At 40.8% G+C, this 20,484-nt stretch overlaps 1 protein-coding gene across 6 annotated transcripts in view; it reads left to right on the top strand.

Moving 5' to 3' along the window:
* The window catches only part of LOC106583288 (SPRY domain-containing protein 3), a 98,066-nt gene that overhangs the window by 8,959 nt on the left and 68,623 nt on the right, over window positions 1-20,484 (top strand). For 5 of the 6 annotated variants that reach the window (XM_045705075.1, XM_014167268.2, XM_014167269.2 and 2 more), the window contains exon 4: window positions 14,789-14,913. The exons of the other annotated variant lie outside the window; for it this stretch is intronic. In XM_045705075.1, the coding sequence (XP_045561031.1) occupies window positions 14,789-14,913 (125 nt within the window). The remainder of the gene's footprint in view (window positions 1-14,788; window positions 14,914-20,484) is intronic. 6 annotated transcript variants of the gene reach the window in all.

Genomic DNA, 20,484 nt, shown 5'->3' with positions numbered 1-20,484 from the left:
TTTGTTAGAGCAGTCTGACTGAGCGGTGGTAGGCACCAGCAGGCTCGTAAGCATTCATTCAAACAGCACTTTCGTGCGTTTTGCCAGCAGTTCTTCGCAATGCATTGCGCTGTTCATGACTTCAAGCCTGTCAACTCCCAAGATTAGGCTGGTGTAACCGATGTGAAATGGCTAGCTAGTTAGCGGGTGCACGCTAATAGCGTTTCAAACTTCACTCGCTCTGAGACTTGGAGTAGTTGTTCCCCTTGCTCTACATGGGTAACGCTGCTTCGAGGGTGGCTGTTGTCGATGTGTTCCTGGTTCGAGCCCAGGTAGGAGCGAGGAGAGGGACGGAAGCTATACTGTTACACTGGCCATACTAAAGTGCCTATAAGAACATCCAATAGTTAAAGGTATATGACATACAAATCGTATAGAGAGAAATAGTCCTATAATTCCTATAGTAACTACAACCTAAAACTTCTTACCTGGGAATATTGATGACTCATGTTAAAAGGAACCACCAGCTTTCATATGTTCCCATGTTCTGAGCAAGGCACTTAAACGTTAGCTTTCTTACATGGCACATATTGCACTTTTACTTTCTTCTCCAAACACTTTGTTTTTGCATTATTTAAACCAAATTGAACATGTTTCATTATTTATTTGAGGCTAAATGGATTTTATTGATGTATTATATTAAGTTAAAATAAGTGTTCATTCAGCATTGTTGTAATTGTCATTATTACAACTTTTTTTTTTTTTAATCGGCCGATTAATCGGTATCGGGGGTTTTGGTCCCCCAATAATCGGTATCGAAAAATCATAATCGGTCGACCTCTAAATCATATCCCTCTTTTCAGGAATGAAGACCTTAAAGGGTAGGTAGCATAAACATAACCACATGTAATATATATATATTTGCATTAGAATATGCATAAAAAAAGTCCCAAAGCAAAGTTACACCTCACTTTTGAATTTTTTTAGTTATTACATCAAATTTATCAGAATGCCGAAGTCATACCGGAAAAACATTTGTGGGGTGTGACGTAATATGGAGGACCCTGCAATCCAGTTGATTCCCTATAATGTAACCTCCAACAGAAATAACTTCAAATGTATAACTTCAAATTAAACCTATACCTTTTTTAATGTATAGTTACAAATCAGCTTGCAAGGTTACTAGCCTGCTAACGTTAGACCTACCAGCCTGCTAACGTTACGTTAGCACTGCATGAGTCAGTGTTGCTATCAACACCTAGCTTACAGCTACATTAAAGTAAATCAAGGTTTTGGAAATGCATAACTCTTAGTCAGAAAACTAGCCTAGCTAGCCAACCACCACGGTTGACATAGCTAAGTAGTAAGCGAGAGAACAACTAGTATAGCACAGTGAGGAACCGACAGAACACAACCAAAAAATCCAGCAGATATAAAGTAGAGAGAGCGGAGACATACCGATTGACGGCTGAGTTAGATACCAAAGTCCAAGAAGTGCGAGGGAGAGGCCTTCAGAGTGAAAGGCCATTTCACCGGCCGAAGGAGAGTCAGTTAATCCAATAGCGATATATCTTGAGGTAAATCCACATTTGAATTTACCCAATTTATCTCCATCACTGCTGACACCTGCGATGTACCAGTAGGTCGGTAGGGAATAGCGGTTGTAGGTTTCACATTAACGCTTGACACAGCACCTGGTTTCAGTCATAATGTCATTCCAAATCCTGCCTTCCACTGGCTATACTAAGCAATCAAAGGCCTCCGGGGTGAAATGAGCATCGCGTACAGTAGATGTGCGCACGGATCTCATACTTCAATCCATTATTTTCAATCGGACAAACCCGTCCCACTTTGAAGCTATCGTCTCGTTTTTGGGCCACAAATGAGTTGTAACCCTGTCATTGTGGGTATTACTGCACTATGTGGATATTACCGCACTAGCTCTGAACCACGGAAAACTAATACAACGCTCGATCGACTACCACTACCAAACACACAGGAGAAGAGGAGATGCAGTTTTCTGCATGTATTTATATGGTATCTTCTTTGTGGATGTACATAGTAGCTCACAAGCGCCAACACTTGGTTAGGAATGTAATTACATGCCAGCATGGCTAGTAGCTAACGTTAGCCAGCTGGAACTAGCTAGGTAGCACTATGATGTTGAGAAATAGTGCATTGTGGGTAGTTCTGAAGATATCTGGAAATAAGTTAATAAATATGTAAAAACTCTAAAACATAACTATGTTTGTAGTTATAGGTAACCACATTGTGACTACAACTAAGTCTTTGACCACACTGTGTTACTTTGAGTAAAACATTGCTTCCTATCCTTTTAAAAGTGAATAAAACAGAGCCTTGTGTATGGAAACAGAGGACTGAAGCCATGTAATTCATTTTTTTTTTTTTTTACACACCCACTGAAATATTCCCATGTTTTCAAGACGATCATTGCCAAACCACTCATTTTATTAATAAATCATGTAACTGCAAGTTTAACCTAATTCGTGGTTCTTGTTTTTTGTATCAAAGCTTTTGATTTTTGAGGTTAAGACCATTTAGCAGTGGGCAAATCTCCAGCTCACCTGTGTACATCTCAGTTGAAGTGTCTTTTACATCCCAAATGGCACCCTATTCCCTTTAAAGGGGCACTACTTGTGACCACGGCCCCATAGGTGCCATTTGGGACATAGCCCACATCAGTCTAACTGAGGATTTAGGGAGCTCCGAATGGGATTCAGAACATGGTACAATGACACAACATTGAGACATACTGCTGCATATTCTCTCTCACACTCTGGGGACTGTGCTAGTGAGGTCATGGGGAAGGACTTAATGGTTTCCCCTTTTCAGCGCTCTGGATCCGTCAGTGCTCTGATTGCACTCCATCCACTCTTAGAGCCGCCCCCCAGGGATGATGTCATAATTAATCGCCCTCGGTAGGAAAGTGTGTAGTCGCAGGTGCTCGTGAGCATCTGTCTGACTGACACACCCACAGGGAATCGTGAATGAGGAAATTTTTTCCCCTCAGCATGTTACGATGAATTGCTAATGCCTTTATGGTCATGTTATGGTTGAAGTGGTCTGTGATGTTTTCAGATATAGTTTCAGGTTATGTTATAGCCTTATTCTAAAATTGATTAAAAAAAAACTATGACAAAGGTAAAGCAGGTTTTTAGAAATGTTTGCAAATGTATTAAAAATAAAAAACATAAATACACTCCAGAGTGGCGCAGCGGTCTAAGGCACTGCATCTCAGTGCTTGAGGCGTCACTACAGACATCCTGGTTCGATTCCAGGCTGTATCACAACCAGCCGTGATTGGGAGACCCATAGGGCGGCGCACAATTGGCCCAGGGTCATCCGGATTTGGCCAGTGTAGGCCGTCATTGTTAATAAGAATTTGTTCTTAACTGACTTGCCTAGTTAAATAAAGGTTACACATTTACATAAGTATTCAGACCCTTTGCTAACTGAGCAATCGGTGGAGAAGGGCCTTGGTCAGGTAGATGACCAAGAACCCAAAGGTCACTCTGACATAGCTCCAGAGTTCCTCTTTGGAGATGGGAGAATCTTCCAGAAGGACAACCATCTCTGCAGCACTCCACCAATCAGGCCTTTATGGTAGAGTGGCCAGACGGAAGCCACTCCTCAGTAAAAGGCACATGACAGCCTTCTTTGAGTTTGCCAAAAAGCACCTAAAGGACTGATCATAAGAAAAAAGATTATCTGGTCTGATGAAACCAAGATTGAACTCTTTGGCCTGAATGCCAAGCATCACGTCTAGGGCTGTGGCAGTCACAAAATTTCGTCAGCAGGTGATTGTCAAGTAAATATCTGTCGGTCTCACGGTAATTGACTGTTAACTTCTTACATCTAGACGTTCCGCTAGCGGAACACCGTTCCAATATCCAATGATAGAGCGTGGCGCGAAATACAAACTCCTCGAAAATCCGAAAACTTCAATTTTTCAAACATATGACTATTTTACACCATTTTAAAGACAAGACTCTCCTTTATCTAACCACACTGTCCGATTTCAAAAAGGCTTTACAACGAAAGCAAAACATTAGATTATGTCAGCAGAGTACCCAGCCAGAAATAATCAGACACCCATTTTTCAAGCTAGCATATAATGTCACAAAAACCAAAACCACAGCTAAATGCAGCACTAACCTTTGATGATCTTCATCAGATGACACTCCTAGGACATTATGTTATACAATACATGCATGTTTTGTTCAATCAAGTTCATATTTATATCAAAAACCAGCTTTTTACATTAGCATGTGACGTTCAGAACTAGCATTCCCACCGAACACTTCCGGTGAATTTACTAAAGTACTCACAATAAACGTTCACAAAAAACATTACAATAATTTTAAGAATTATAGATACAGAACTCCTTTATGCAATCGCGGTGTCCTATTTTAAAATAGCTTTTTGGTGAAAGCACATTTTGCAATATTCTGAGTAGATAGCCCGGCCATCACAGGTTAGCTATTTTGACACCCACCAAGTTTGGTACTCACCAAACTCAGATTTACTATAAAAAAAATGTGCTGTTCTTCGTCAGAATGCACTCCCAGGACTTCTACTTCAACAACAAATGTTGGTTTGGTTCCAAATAATCCATAGTTATATCCAAATAGCGGCGTTTTGTTCGTGCGTTCAAGACACTATCCGAAGGGTGACGCGCTGGCGCATATCGTGACAAAAAATGTCAAAATATTCCATTACCGTATTTCGAAGCATGTCAAACGCTGTTTAAAATCAATTTTTATGCGATTTTTCTCATAAAATAGCGATAATATTCAGACCGGGAGACGTCGTTTTCGTTCAAAGACTGAAAATGTAAAATGGACTCTTCACGTGCACGCGTGCGCCGTCTCATTGTTCTCAGATCGACCACTATCCAAATGCGCTACTGTTTTTCAGCCAGAGACTGCAGAGTCATCATTCAACGTTCTGGCGCCTTCTGAGAGCCTATGGGAGCCTTAGATAGTGTCACGTTAAAAGAGAGATCCTCTGTTTTCAATAAAGAGGCTAAAGAAGGCCAAGAAATGGTCAGAGAGAGCACTTCCTGTTTGGAATCTTCTCAGGTTTTGGCCTGCCATATGAGTTCTGTTATACTCACAGACACCATTCAAACAGTTTTAGAAACTTTAGGGTGTTTTCTATCCAAATCAAACAAGTATATGCATATTCTAGTTTCTGGGCAGGAGTAATAAACAGATTAAATCGGGTACGTTTTTTATCCGGCCGTGAAAATACTGCCCCCTATCCATAACAGGTTAATTAACATAAGCACATTTAGCATCTCCTGGCTTCCACACATAGCCTACAAGCCACTGATGCTGACCTTTGGAACATCTATATTTTAGAAAGTGTAATAAACCCATGTAATATAGCCTACACATTCACAATAAATCCATCATTTTATTTTCGACAGGTCTAAAGAAGCATGATTTGAAGAAAATGTAGACTATTTCAGAAGAACAGAATAGCATACTCTGAGTTGTCCTTATGTTAGGACCTGATCTGGATATGCCAATGGCTGTGGGCTATACTAGTTCATTTAGCAGACAAGATTTGCTTAGAATTACGTGGCATTATTTTATAGTATGAAGAATACAATTGAACAAAGCTGAATAAAATGGAAAGGATATATTCTCCAAACGATTTGAGGGAGTGCGCACATGCGGCTATTCTGTGTTGAGCAGTTAACAAAAACATAGGTCTTCCTATATGCTTAATTTAGAGTTATTAATGTAACTATAGTTGTTCTACAAACATTGTGCTATGTTTTGATTTTTAATACATTGTAAGGCTGCATGATGTGATTCTAATGATGATTTGAAAGAAGTCGCTTGAAAGGCTTGAGCTCTGCTTTTGTTTTTTGCTCAGGCTGTACACCCTACATCAGTCACTCATTCACAATTTGACAAGCACATGATAATGCCTAGAATTTCCCGGTGGCGTCCCCTTTGTGTGGCCGTAATGCACCCTAAAAAAATCCATGCCTTTTGCGGCCAGTGGCCTGTGCCCTTCTCCCGGAGTTCTACGTGCTCCGTCACGTGATCGGGTCTTACTCACAGGCTACAAGTGAAGACCGATACATCGGGGACGTAACTGCATGTGTCCTTATCCAATTCCGAGGTGCATGTTGAAGATATTGGAAGTAATGTCCGCATTGACTTTTCGTCAGCCAACAAGATAGGCATAATGAACAGCAAAAGCACTAGCCTATGTCAATCTACTATCCCCCATAGTATAAAAGTAGACCTTTTCTATTCTGTGCAAGAAATAAATATTTCAAACATAGTCTAGGACAGTTGTGGGATGTGATAGATCCCAATCAACACAACCACTAGCATAAAAACTTTTTTATGCAATGTGGCTGACGCAACAGATCAGAACGTTTAGCTTAAAATGTTGATAAACTATTAGGCTATTTCTTCACATTATAAGCGCAGCAATGCTTGCATTGTAGTAGACTATAAGCATTTATTTTTATTTTACCTTTTATTTAACCAGGTAGGCCAGTTGAGAAGTTCTCATTTACAACTGCGACCTGGCCAAGATAAAGCGAAGCAGTGCGACAAAAACAACAACACAGAGTTACACATAAACAAACGTACAGTCAATAACACAATAGAAAAAATCTATATACAGTGTGTGCACATGTAAGGAGGTAAGGCAATAAATAGGCCATAGAGGTGAAATAATTACAATTTAGCATTAAACACTGGAGTGATGTATATGCATATGATGATGTGCAAGTAGAGATACTGGGGTGCAAAAGAGAGAGGCTATTATATTGTCACCCATCAGACTATTCTTGATTTAATCTTGTCTTTACATATACTAAATAATATACTGTACCAGTCATAAGGTTGGACACACCTACCCATTCAAGGGTTTTTCTTTATTTTTACTATTTTTTACATTGTCGAATAATAGCGAAGACGTCAAAACTATGAAATAACACACATGGAAAAATGAGGTAACCGAAAACGTGTTAAACAAATGTAAATATATTTGAGATTCTTCAAAGTAGCCACCCTTTGCCTTGATGATGCTATATCCCATAACTGCCCAAAATTGAAAGCTCTCTCTCAACCCCTGCTCGCAGACACACATGGGCTCTGGGATTTGCAACCGTTTTCCTTTTTCACTCAACTCCACACTTTTCCAAACACAAAACACACACCATCACAATACACCCACACATACCCACATACTGTGCCTTCTATGTCCTCTGTTTGCTGTGTTTTTACCCCTACCATGTTCATTCGGAGTACTTTTGTGTTCGGTGTCCTTATATTTTAAGATATATTATTTCGCTAATTATATTTCTTCTAATGCGGTCTTTTCTATTAACTTCTTATGGGCAGGTGGGACAGTAGCTTCCCACCTGGCCAACATCCGGTGAAATTGCAGAGCGTGAAATTCAAACTACAGTATTATAAATATTTAACTTTCATAAAATCACAAGTGTAATACATCAAAATAAAGCTTAACTTCTTGTTAATCCAGCCGCTGTGTCAGATTTTAAAAAGGCTTTACGGCAAAAGCAAACTATGCGATTTACTGAGAACAGCGCCCCGCATACAAACACATGAAAAACATATTTCAACCAGGTAGAAAGTCAGAAATAGCGATATAAAACATGCCTTACCTTTGATCTTCTTCTGTTGGCACTCCAAAAGGTCCCTGTTACATCACAAATGGTCCTTTTGTTCGATAATGTCCTTTATACAGCCAAAATGGGAGCCACCTAGAAAAACCAGAATTTCTGGCTCATTTTTCCAAAAACCAGCTTGAAGCTCTATGAACTGCAATATGGAAGGACTTGGCCTTATAATAAAAGTGATGGCTATTGAAAATAGTGGTAGGCTGATTTTTTTTTGGGGGGGGATGGTTTGTCCTCGGGGTTTCGCCTGCCATATCAGTTCTGTTATATTCACAGACATAATTTTAACAGTTTTAGAAACTTTAGAGTGTTTTCTATCCAAATCTACCAATTATATGCATATCCTAGCTTCTGGGCGTGAGTAACAGGCAGTTTACTTTGGGCACGCTTTTCATCCGGACGTCAAAATACTGCCCCCTACCCAAGAGAGGTTAATAAAATACTATAAATATAATTATTTTACAACATTCCCTGTCTTGAATGGTATAGTGTAGTTGTAGTTTATTTCTTTATCAATTGTTGTTGTATTTTATTGTTTTCCTATATATTCTGTTTATTACAATCCCTACCATGGATAGGATTGGGGGATCCATTATTCAACGACTCTGAGAACCTTGTAATATTTTGAATAGCGAATTTTTGTTTGTTTCTGTGATGTTTAACTTATTTTTTTACTCTTTTTGTGCATAATGTACATAACGTCTCTTATGACCGAAAATAACTTCTAGACATCAGGACTGCAATTACTCACCACGGACTATCAGAATCCTTTTTCTTCTTTCACGATTCTGACGAGTCCGAGAATATACGGCTCCCTTGGGAATAGGCCCCGACCCCAGTGATCTGCGTGAAGAGGAGGTGGAGAAAGAGAGGCCGGAGAGCGGGCTGCCTTTTGAGAAGTCGGAGGCGATCGAATAAACCCCCACTCCCCTTAATTCTGCTAGCAATCATGCAATCTTTGGACAATAAAATTGATAAGTTATTGGGAAGATTAAACTACCAACGGGACATTAAAAACTGTAACATCTTATGCTTCACGGAGTCGTGGCTGAGCGACGACAATATCAACATACAGCTGGCTGGTTATACGACGTACCGGCAGGATAGAACAGCGGCGTCTGGTAAGACATGGGGGGGATGGTCTATGTATTTTTGTAAACATCAGTTGGTGCACGATATCCAAGGAAGTCTCGAGCTATTGCTCGCCTGAGGTAGAGTGTCTCATGATAAGCTGTAGACCACACTATCTACCTAGAGAGTTTTCATCTATATTCTTTGTAGCTGTTTATATACCACCACAGTCAGAGGCTGGCACTAAGATAGCATTGAATGAGCTGTATTCCGCCATAAGCAAACAAGAAAACGCTCACCCAGAAGCGGCGCTCCTAGTGGCCGGGACTTAAATGCAGGGAAACTTAAATCAGTTTTACCAAATTTCTATCAGCATGTTAAATGTGCAACCAGAGGGGAAAAAAACTCTGGACCACCTATACTCCACACACAGAGACGCCTACAAAGCTCTCCCTCGCCCTCCATTTGGCAAATCTGAACATAATTCCATTGTGACTAGATCAATAAATAAGTAGTCAGATGAAGCAGATGCTAAGCTACAGGCCCCCGTCCCCACAGGAGGCCTTTTGGCTTTTGGTAGGCCGTCATTGTAAATAAGAATTTGTTATTAACTGACTTGCCTAGATAAATAAAGGTTAAATAAAATACAGGACTGTTTTGCTAGCACTGACTGGAATATGTTCCGGGATTCCTCGAATGGCATTGAGGAGGAGTACACCACATCTGTCATTGGCTTCATCAATAAGTGCATCGACGACGTCGTCCCCACAGTAACCATACGTACATACCTCAACCAGAAGCCATGGATTACAGGCAGCATCCGCACTGAGCTAAAGGCTAGAGCTGCCGCTTTCAAGGAGCGGGACTCTAACCCGGAAGCTTATAAGAAACCCCGCTATGCCCTCCAACATACCATCAAACAGGCAAAGCGTCAATACAGGACTAAGATTGAATCGTACTACACCGGCTCTGACGCTCATCGGATGTGGCAGGGCCTGCAAACCATTACAGACTACAAAGGGAAGCACAGCCGAGAGCTGCCCAGTGACACGAGCCTACCGGACGAGCTAAACTACTTCTATGCTCGCTTCGAGGCAAATAACACTGAAACATGGATGAGAGCACCAGCTGTTCTAGAAGACTGTGTGATCACGCTCTCCACAGCTGATGTGAGTAAGTCCTTTAGACAGGTCAACATTCACAAGGCTGCAGGGCCAGACAGATTACCAGGACGGGTACTGCGAGCATGCGCTGACCAACTAGCAAGTGTCTTCACTGACATTCTCAACCTCTCCCTGACCGAGTCTGTAATACCAACATGTTTTAAGCAGACCACCATAGTGCCTGTGACCAAGAACACTGAGGTAACCTGCCTAAATGACTACCGACCCGTAGCACTCACGCCTGTAGCCATGAAGGGCTTTGAAAGGCTGCTCATGGCTCACATCAACACCATTATCCCAGAAACCCTAGACCCACTCCAATTTGCATAACACCCCAACAGATCCACAGATGATGCAGTCTCTTTTGCACTCCACACTGCCCTTTCCCACCTTGACAAAAGGAACACCTATGTGAGAATGCTGTTCATTGACTACAGCTCAGCGTTCAACACCAAAGTGCCCTCAAAGCTCATCAATAAGCTAAGGACCCTGGGACTAAACACCTCCCTCTGCAACTGGATCCTGGACTTTCTGATGGGTCGCCCCAAGGTGGTAAGGGTAGGTAACGACACATCCGCCACGCTGATCCTCAACACAGGGGCCCCTCAGTTGTGCATGCTCAGCCCCCTCCTGTACTCCCTGTTCACTCATGACTGCATGGCCAGGCACGACTCCAATACCATCATTAAGTTTACCGATGACACACCAGTGGTAGGCCTGATCACTGACAACAATGAGACAGCCTGTAAGGAAGAGGCCAGAGACCTGGCCGTGTGGTGCCAGGACAACAACCTATCCGTCAACGTGATCAAGACAAAGGAGATGATTGTGGACTACAGGAAAAAGAGGACCGAGCACGCCCCCATTCTCATCGACGGGGCTGCAGTGGAGCACATTGAGAGCTTCAAGTTCCTTGGTGTCCACATCACCAACAAACTAACATGGTCCAAGCACACCATGACAGTCGTGAAGTGGGCACGACAAAACCTATTCCCCCTCAGGAGACTGAAAAGATTTGGCATGGGTCCTCAGATCCTCAAAAGGTTCTACAGCTGCACCATCGAGAGCGTCCTGACTGGTTGCATCACTGCCTGGTGTCATGATGTTTCCCTGTTGGGGGAGGTTTATGACCCCCCATAAATACCTTTCCCCCTTTTTCTCTCCACTCTACAGAATGGACTCTTGGAAAGCCCTTTGTTAACATAGAGAGAGTATTGTAACATCAAAAGGTTGGGGAAAAGAACGATCTTTATGCAATCCAACCAGTTGAAAGTGTCCGTTGGTACTTAAAGAATATGACGTCAGATCAGTTGTCGTCCGAGACATTATTACTGATGATAGGATGACAAACTGTATCTTGGAAAGTCTGTACATTCTAGTTCAGATTCACATGGAATTGTTGTGCAATTTAAATAGGAAACTATTTGGGAAAAGATTAAATGTAATTTTTGTTTTTAAAATGAGAGAAATGTTTTCATTAGTAAAATCTGCTCAACATTGGCCATGCCCACGTGGATAGGGATTGGTTGGAAATGAACAAACCCCTTTTCTACATTTCTATAAGTGTCCCGTGACCCAATTCACGGTGAACTAAGCCAATCTCAGTGTGAGCTCTGGTTGCGAATGGTTGAACGACTACAACCTAACGAAATTAACATTGTGTTCCCGATGACGTGAGGACTGCTGTCCATACGTTTTAGAATGGCGAATTTCAACGTGGAGGTGACGATCGCCACCCTGGAAGGATGATTTCGACAATACAAGCCAGAATATAGCATGAGCTTATAGTATGGCACCTTGGTATGAACTTTAAACTCTTATTCACTAAAGAAGTGATACATCCTAGATGATGAGTTATCATCAGCAGCTGTAAATGTGCGTGGCATAGGAAAGGACGAACCATCTCTTCAGAACGACAGGGTACTACAACGTATCCGTTCTATCACACGACGACGGTACAACAGGGATCTGTAGCGCTGTAAGAAATCATTATCTCACCACACTTTCAGGATCTTCGCCCTCTTTTTCTTTGGTACCAGATTTTCTCTCGTAGATCTAGTCTGTATGTCAAGTGAGGCTTCTCTCAGAAACATGTACATTAACGTCCATTTCAATCTTATTGACTGTACCTTTTAGCTTATTTGTTTCTTTCTCCATTGTCGCAGCTTTCTCATCACTCATTTCGAGGCTTGCCTTCAACTCCTTTATATCTTTACTGATGAATTCAAGTATGTCCAGTTAATCATTTATCGACTTCAACAGATCGGTTTCCACCCTTACCATTACTCTGCCATTTTTGGGTGTTGATTGTTTTTGGTAGTATTGGTCGATAAATTTCTCTAGCCTTTATAATTAGTTTTGTGTTGTTATCCAGATTGAGGGTTATTACCCACAAGTATGTGGAGTGCTAATATTTAGTCTGACTTAGAGATATTCAATATTACATTTTTATCTTGAGGTCAGTCCGCCAACTTACCTCCCTGATGATTCTGCTTGCTGGTATTCAGACTTACCTGATTGAGGCGCGTAATATATATTATATAAGCATATACAATTGCAGTTGGACGTGTCTTAGAGTGTTGGACTGTGCCATCCCCACAGCCTCCACAATGGATAAGTCCACTCAGACAGGCGTGAATCAGACAGGTGTCTTGTACACCATGAAATATATATATATACAGTTGAAGTCAGAAGTTTACATGCACTTGGGTTGGAGTCATTAAAACTATTTTTTCAACCACTCCACAAATTTCTTGTTAACAAACTATAGTTTTGGCAAGTCGGTTAGGACATCTACTTTGTGCATGACACAAGTCATTTTTCCAACAATTGTTTACAGACAGATTATTTCACTTATAATTCACTGTATCACAATTCCAGTGGGTCAGAAGTTTACATAACACTTAAGTTGACTGTGCCTTTAAACAGCTTGGAAAATTCCAGAAAATTATGTCATGACTTTAGAAGCTTCTGATAGGCTAATTGACATAATTTGAGTCAATTGGAGGTGTACCTGTAGATGTATTTCAAGGCCTACTTTCAAACTCAGTGCCTCTTTGCTTGACATCATGGGAAAATAAAAAGAAATCAGCCAAGACCTCAGAAAATAAATTCTAGACCTCCACATGTCTGGTTCATCCTTGGGAGCAACTTCCAAATGCCTGAAGGTACCACTTTCATCTGTACAAACAATAGTACGCAAGTATAAACACCATGGGACCATGTAGCTGTGATTCCGCTCAGGAAGGAGACGCGTTCTGTCTCCTAGAGATGAACGTACTTTGGTGCGAAAAGTGCAAATCAATCCCAGAACAACAGCAAAGGACCTTGTGAAGATGCTGGAGGAAGCAGGTACAAAAGTATCTATATCCACAGTATAACGAGTCCTATATCGACATAACTTGAAAGGCCGCTCAGCAAGGAAGAAGCCACTGCTCCAAAACCGCCACAAAAAAGCCAGACTACAGTTTGCAACAGCACATGGGGACGAAGATCATACTTTTTGGAGAAATGTCCTCTTGTCTGGAAGCAAAAATAGAACTGTTTGGCCATAATGGCCATTGATAAGTTTGGAGGAAAAAGGGGGAGGCTTGCAAGCCGAAGAACACCATCCCAACTGTGAAGCACAGGGGTGGCAGCATCATGTTGGGGGGTTGCTTTGCTGTGAAAAACTGAGTTGAAATGTATTTCGCTAAGGTGTAAGTAAACATCCGACTTCAATTGTATATATGTTTTTACTATTGCTCGACTAAAGAAATCTTGGTCGACCAACAGCCTATCGGCCAAACAATCGACCATTCGACTAAATGGGGGCAACCATAATTTGTTCAAACACAATTCTCCCCATCAGTTTACAAAAAAAGGCAACAAACTGATTGGCTGGCTGTAAGAGCTAGTAAAGAGTTCTTTACTATTTTTAGCTAGTGGAACTACTTTAGCTTCCTTCCACGCCTGTGGACACACAAACTCCTTTAGGCTTTGGTTAAAGACATTGTAACGTGTGCGCTGGGGGTCGGGAAGCAAGTTCAGGGAGTGCATAATTTATTAAACAAATGAACAAAACAAGAAACACGAACAACGCACAGACATGAAACAGAAACAATGACGCCAGGGGAAGGAACCAAATGGAGTGACATGTGAGTCTGATGACGCGCAGGTGCACGTAATGATGGTGACGGGTGTGCGCCATAACGAGCAGCCTGGTGACCTAGAGGCCGGAGAGAGAGCACATGTGACAGACATGGAAAATAGGGGTGGCAATGCAGTCTGCTACCATTCTCAATAGTTCCCGATCTAGGTTGTAAATACCTGGTGGCTTATCATTATTGATGGATAACAACTGTTTTTATACCTCTTCACAAAAACTTGACAAAATTCAAAACGGCATACTTCTCTTTCCTTATTAGATCTTCAAAACACAAATATGATGGTTCACTGTTAAATTTGGTCATTTTCTCAGTTTGTTCACTTTAAAGCTGAAATAGCATTTTAAATGATTTGGCTATGTCAAAAGGTTTTGTTATAAATGACCCATCAACTTCAATGTACGATGAAGATAAATTGAGTTTTCTGCCTATAAAGTAATTTAAAGTGCATAAAGTAATTTAGTCTTTTACCATAGTTTGTCAATTATCTTGTCTTAGTAATATAATTGAGTTTAATCATAAAATGTCTAAATTGACAGTATGTAAACCTATCAGCTGAGCTGCCTGACTTGTTAGATACCCCTTTTGCATAATTTCTTTGAACCATACAATTTTTCAATTAATCGTTGATCCAAGGGGCTTTATTAACAGGTGCATGTTTGTCAACAATTGACAAGAATAATTTTACAAATACTCTGTGCTGCATCTGGATTCTTCTCCATATACTCCTCCAGGTGACCATCATTGACACAGGGGTGAGGGGAATGATTGCTGTTGGCCTGGTGCCTCAGTACTACAAGCTGGACCATCAGCCTGGCTGGCTCCCGCACTCACTGGCCTACCACGCTGATGATGGCAAGTATGTGTTGGGCCCCTTCTTAGCTTGAAAATATGTTTCTCCACACTCTTAAAATCTCCTCTCTTTCAAACAAAGTTTTGAATATACCTCAACATTCCAGGATCAGTCTAAAAGGGAATATAGAAATAGGCCCAATGTTCCTCAACATTAAAGAATAAGAGATTTATTTTGAATGTTCCACATCACCACTTTATGAACATTTGAACAAAGTTGAGATCACTACTTGGCCTTGTGATTGTGAAGCATGCAAGACTTAACAATCAGGTCTATAATTATTAGTACCCTTGATAAAGGTGAGCAAAGAATACTGAATAAAATAAATAATGCAAATACAGAGCTATATTGTATGCTCCAAAAAATTGGGCAATTATTTTATACAAATACAATTTCTCAAAGAAAGAGCTTTTGTATAACAAGTAATACAAAAATATTTTTAAAAAGATAGGGGTCCAAATTATGAGCACACCTGGTTTCAATACTCAAGCACCCTCCCCTTGCAAGGATAACGACACTGAGCATTTTTCGAAAAAGTTTTAGGATCTTTTCAGATCCTTGATATCATTCGTCTGCTCTTATTCACTGCCCTCTTCAATTCAATCCACAGGTTTTCAGTGGGGTTTGGAGACCGAGATGGCCATTGCAAAATGTTGCTTTTATGGCTGTCCCTGACAAAAAAAAATCTTGGTCGACCTAGAGTTTTTGTTCTTTCGATCAATCGCTTGGTCTAAATGTTTAAGATAATTTTTCCATATGTAGAAAGGGGGATACATAGTCAGTTGTACAACTGAATGCCTTCAACTGAAATGTGTCTTCCGCATTGAACCCAACCACTCTGGTAGCCTAGTGTTTAGAGCGTTGGGACAGTAACCAAAAGGTTGCTGGATCGAATCCCCGAGCTGAGAAGGTACAAATCTGTTGTTCTGCCCCTGAGTAAGGCAGTTAACTTCACTAGGGTAGGGGGCAGCATTTGGAATTTTGGATGAAAAGTGTGCCCAAATTAAACTGCCTGCTACTCAGGCCCAGAAGTTAGGATATGAATATAATTGGTAGATTTGGATAGAAAACACTCTAACGTTTCCAAAACTGTTAAAATAATGTCTGTGAGTATAACAGAACTGATATGGCAGGCGAAAACCTGAGGAAAATCCATCCAGGAAGTACTATTATTTTGAAAGGCTGTTTTTCCATTGAAAGCCTATCCACCATACAAAGACTTAGGACCCTGTTCACGATCTCTATGGCTTCTTCTACATGTAGCCAGTCTTTAGGCATTGTTTCAGGCTTTTACTCTGAAAAATGAGGGAGATACAGCACTTTCAATGAGTGGAGAGGGGAAATTTCCAGACATGAGTCCAGCGCGTGATCGGGAGCGCGCCTTTCTTGTTTCTCCTTTTCTATTGATGAAGCTTTTGTCCGATTTAAATATTATTGATTATCTATGACAAAAACAACCTGAGGATTGATTTTAAACATCGTTTGACATGTTTCTACGAACTTTTATTGTACTTTTTTGACTTTTCATCTGGATTGTTGAGAGCGCGCTTTGTGCCTTTGGATTACTGAACTTAACGCACCAACAAAACTGAGGTTTTTGGACATAAAGAGGGACATTATTGAACAAAACAAACATTTATTGTGTAACATGGAGTCCTGGGAGTGCCACCAGATGAAGATCATCAAAGGTTAGTGATTCATTTAATCGCCATTTCTGACTTTTGTGAGTCCTCTCCTTTGCTGGGAAATGTCTGTATGGTTTCTTGTGGCTAGGCGCTGTCCTAACATAATCGCATGGTGTGCTTTCGCCGTAAAGCTTTTTTGAAATCAGACACTGTGGTTGGATTAACAAGAAGTTTATCTTTTAAAATGGTGTATAATACTTGTATGTTTGAGGAATTTTAATTATGGGATTTCTGTTGTTTGAATTTGGCGCCCTGCAATTTCACTGGCTGTTGTCGAGGTGGGACGCTAGCATCCCAATGATACCAGAGAGGTTAACCCACTGTTCCCCGGGCGCCGAAGACGTGGATGTCGATTTAATGCAGCCCCCGCACCTCTCTGATTCAGACAGACACACCCTGTGTGTTTGAATAAAACCATTTACATTTGCACTGAGCTTGTCTGATGCTTTAAGCACACTGTTTGATTAAATAAATTAGACACACAAATGACAGTGTAAAAAAATGACAGCGAGTGCCTGTGTGACTGGTGCACGTTGTCTCGCTGTCCTCCCTACTGCAGTGAAAAGGCACCTCAGCACAGCAAGTGTTTATTGTGCGTCCGTGTGCTGAAACTGCAACATAATTTCACTGAAAAGTTATGTTACCAAATTCCCTCATTTGTTTAGGAAAAACATTCCCCAACCCTTGCCCTCTGTACGTGAAGCATGCATGTGACCAATGGGGCCTGTCCTGTAGCCTATCATAATAACTAGTGAAGCACCGTTATTACATTTTTGGCCGTATGGAGCTAGCTAGTGTGTTTTTATGTTTTCAAGTTTTGAACATGTTCTCAAATGCCATTGAAATGGCAGCAGTGGTATGACAACCAGCACATTCATGAGCATGAAATACGACTTTTCTCGGTACAAACTCCTCGACGGCCCACTGTGCTGTCAGCTCAGCATGCTCATGGGGCTGATATCGCTGGTCCAAATGTCAGTCGTGAAGCTAATAGCAGTGACGCTATTACTGTGTAACTCCAGTAGGGCAACATCTGAAAAATAGCGCACTTGGTAACCATTCGTTGAAAGCCAACATCACACACGACAGAGAACGGGCAATGAAGGGGCAATGAATTCCATTATCTTGGTGTTATTGGATTTCACCTTTTTGAGTTGTCTTGCTAAAATGTTCGTATTCTTTCAAATGACTGCTCAACTTGTTGACTGCTTGATCCACACAGCAGACATTGTGGGCTAGGTTAGGAATGCTGTTGCATGTGTAACCACGTCAGCTTTGACATCGGTTTTGCACATCGGCGTTAAACTAGACATCAGGCCAATGGCGATGTTGGCATTTTTAGCTAATATCGGCCGGTTCCGAGATCTTCACCGATATATCGTGCATCCCTAATAATCACCTCAATAAATTGGTTATAACAAACTCCAAACACAGTAATGTCGACAGCTAAATGGATGCGGAGGATGTGACAAAGAAAGGTGAAGCTGGCAAATGTTTACTGGTTGCTCAGGAGGGAAAGGGGAAGTCAGATCTGTTGAAGACATTTGACTTAGTTGTGGAATAAGTAGGGTAGAGGAGCAAGCATTGCGTGAGTATTGTGTGTGCCAGGCAGTTGCTTTTAGATTACAATACACTTTTTTGGACCATTTTGAACATTGTAAACAACACTAATTAAATAAGTGTACCAGAGAGTCTGTTCTAACGAAGAAAAAACAGTTGCATTCGTGAATTGCGCTTTATTTATTGTTAATCAAATTATTGTTTTCTTGCTCAAACAGTGAGCAACACCTGTCACTCAAACATTTCTCTCAAAACATAGGGATGTCGATTCGTACAGGACTAGTATTATCAGAGGACCTTGGAGTTTGGTTATTCTGTCTGGAATTGTTACTCTCCTGCCATGTACAAGTTACTGACATGGCAGATTCAGACAGGACTAAAATGACAGATGTGGTGTTTTGTGCTTGTGCACATGATTACATTTCCCGACCACCCCCAGTAAAACTATTCCCGTCCGAATAGGGCTTTAGGCAAGGGCTGTTTCCTCCTCTGCTGCTGCTGCCTCAGCAGCAATGTTCTCAATCGCAATATGCTGGTTAATTTTGCTATTATGCACGTAGCAACATAGGGAAAAGTGCCAATTCTACGGCGCACTGAACCTTGTTTCAGAACCACTGACAGCGTCCATGTCCAACGCGGGAGAAAGCACACATTTGTTATAAAATAATATTTGATTTATTGCACCATTGTTTTTAATTAATATAACCATTTACAATTTCAGTATCACATGTCTTAGATTGATGGACTGTGCCATCCCGTGGCCTCCGCAATGGATTAGTCCTTGGAGACAGGCGCAAATCAAACAGGTGTGCACCATTAAAAAAACATTGACTGCTCGACTATCGACCACACAATCAACCATTCAACTAAATTGGGTCAGCCCTAGTTGATTTTGTGGTCAATGAACTATTTCTTTGTGGATTTTGATTATTGCTTGCAGTGTTCTAGACTAACTTTTTCCACTGGTGGCACTGGTGCTAATAACGTTTTCAGTTGATGGCACCAGCACATGATTTAATTGGCAAAAAAGATCCACTCTGTGGCAATAATGACTTGACCTGTGTCCCATAATGTGCCTGCATTCCATACAGAACCAGGCTAATAATGACAAGCCATCTTTTAAATTAGCATGCCCTTGCAGGGCTTGACATTCAGATAAATTTGCCAGTGGTACACCGGGCCAATGCTAACTGAAAGCTACTGGCCCGAATGAAAAGAATACTGGCCCGGGAAAGTGGATGATGCGTGCATAATTTTAAATGTTATCTTTAATTTATGGGCTGAGCAAGTAGCCTATAGCCTATAAAGACCTACCCTCCATACACACGTAATTACATTTTCATTTGACAATATCATATTTACATTGATTGTTTGGAGGGAAGAAATAAAACCTTTCCAAAATCTCAAAAAGTGTGTTATTGTTAGCGATTTTGAACAGTCAGTCAATTGCAGGGCCTATAAAATCAGTTTTACCTTTTAGTAAATCCCGTTTCCTCGGTTTTGTTTTTCCAGGTTTCCTAATTTTCCTTGTTTTTTCAGTTGTTGTTTTTTTTATAGAAAAACGAAATTAGATGTTCAAAGTCCACAATTATAAAAAATTAATTCATTGTTTATTTGTAAGTTATTGGCTTTAGGTGAGATTATTCTTTACAGAGTCAAGTATATTTGTCCAGGCCTCAATTATTGCTTGACTAGCACCATTCATTCTCGCTGTCGATTTAATGTTATAACTTCTAATAGTAACTGTATCCACTGGCGAGTTGGGAGAGCGTGAAGTGATTGCCATCTAGGAGACAACATCTTTTTTTTCAACAGTGCTGCCTGCCAGCAGTAATTGTTTCTGATTGATTGAGAGATTCCAGGTATCCACTTGGTCATTTTGTACATATATATTAGGTTTTCTGTAGCTACTACATGTGTCCATCTCTCATTGATATCAAATTATTAGAGGTACACAAGTTGTTTTTTAAATAGGTCACTGTAATTTTATCTACGGCCACTGCGCGTAATGGTCATATGGGCGGGTATTCCAACTGTTTCCAATGTAATCTTTTTTACGGTTACCTAGGTTTTAACTTGGACCGCTTTGTATGTATATAATCCTTTATGAGCATATGTACTGTACCTTTGTGTTTAATTATGATTGACTATGCACTTAATTGAATTGTTTCCACACCCACCATGCATCATGTGCGTAATGGTCATGTGAGGTGAAATGTGTATATTTTGGGGTTTTGAGTCTGTTTGACCTGACGAAGATCTGTTTCAGATCGAAACGTTGTCATTAAATTGGTAAATTTGAGAGCATAAACAGTGTGCGGACCGTTCTGTT

The sequence above is a fragment of the Salmo salar genome, chromosome ssa22 (assembly GCF_905237065.1).
Source record: "Salmo salar chromosome ssa22, Ssal_v3.1, whole genome shotgun sequence".
Taxonomy (NCBI): Eukaryota; Metazoa; Chordata; class Actinopteri; order Salmoniformes; family Salmonidae; genus Salmo; species Salmo salar.
The sequence above is the reverse complement of the archived record's forward strand: the minus strand, read 5'-3'. Positions and strand labels throughout refer to the sequence as shown.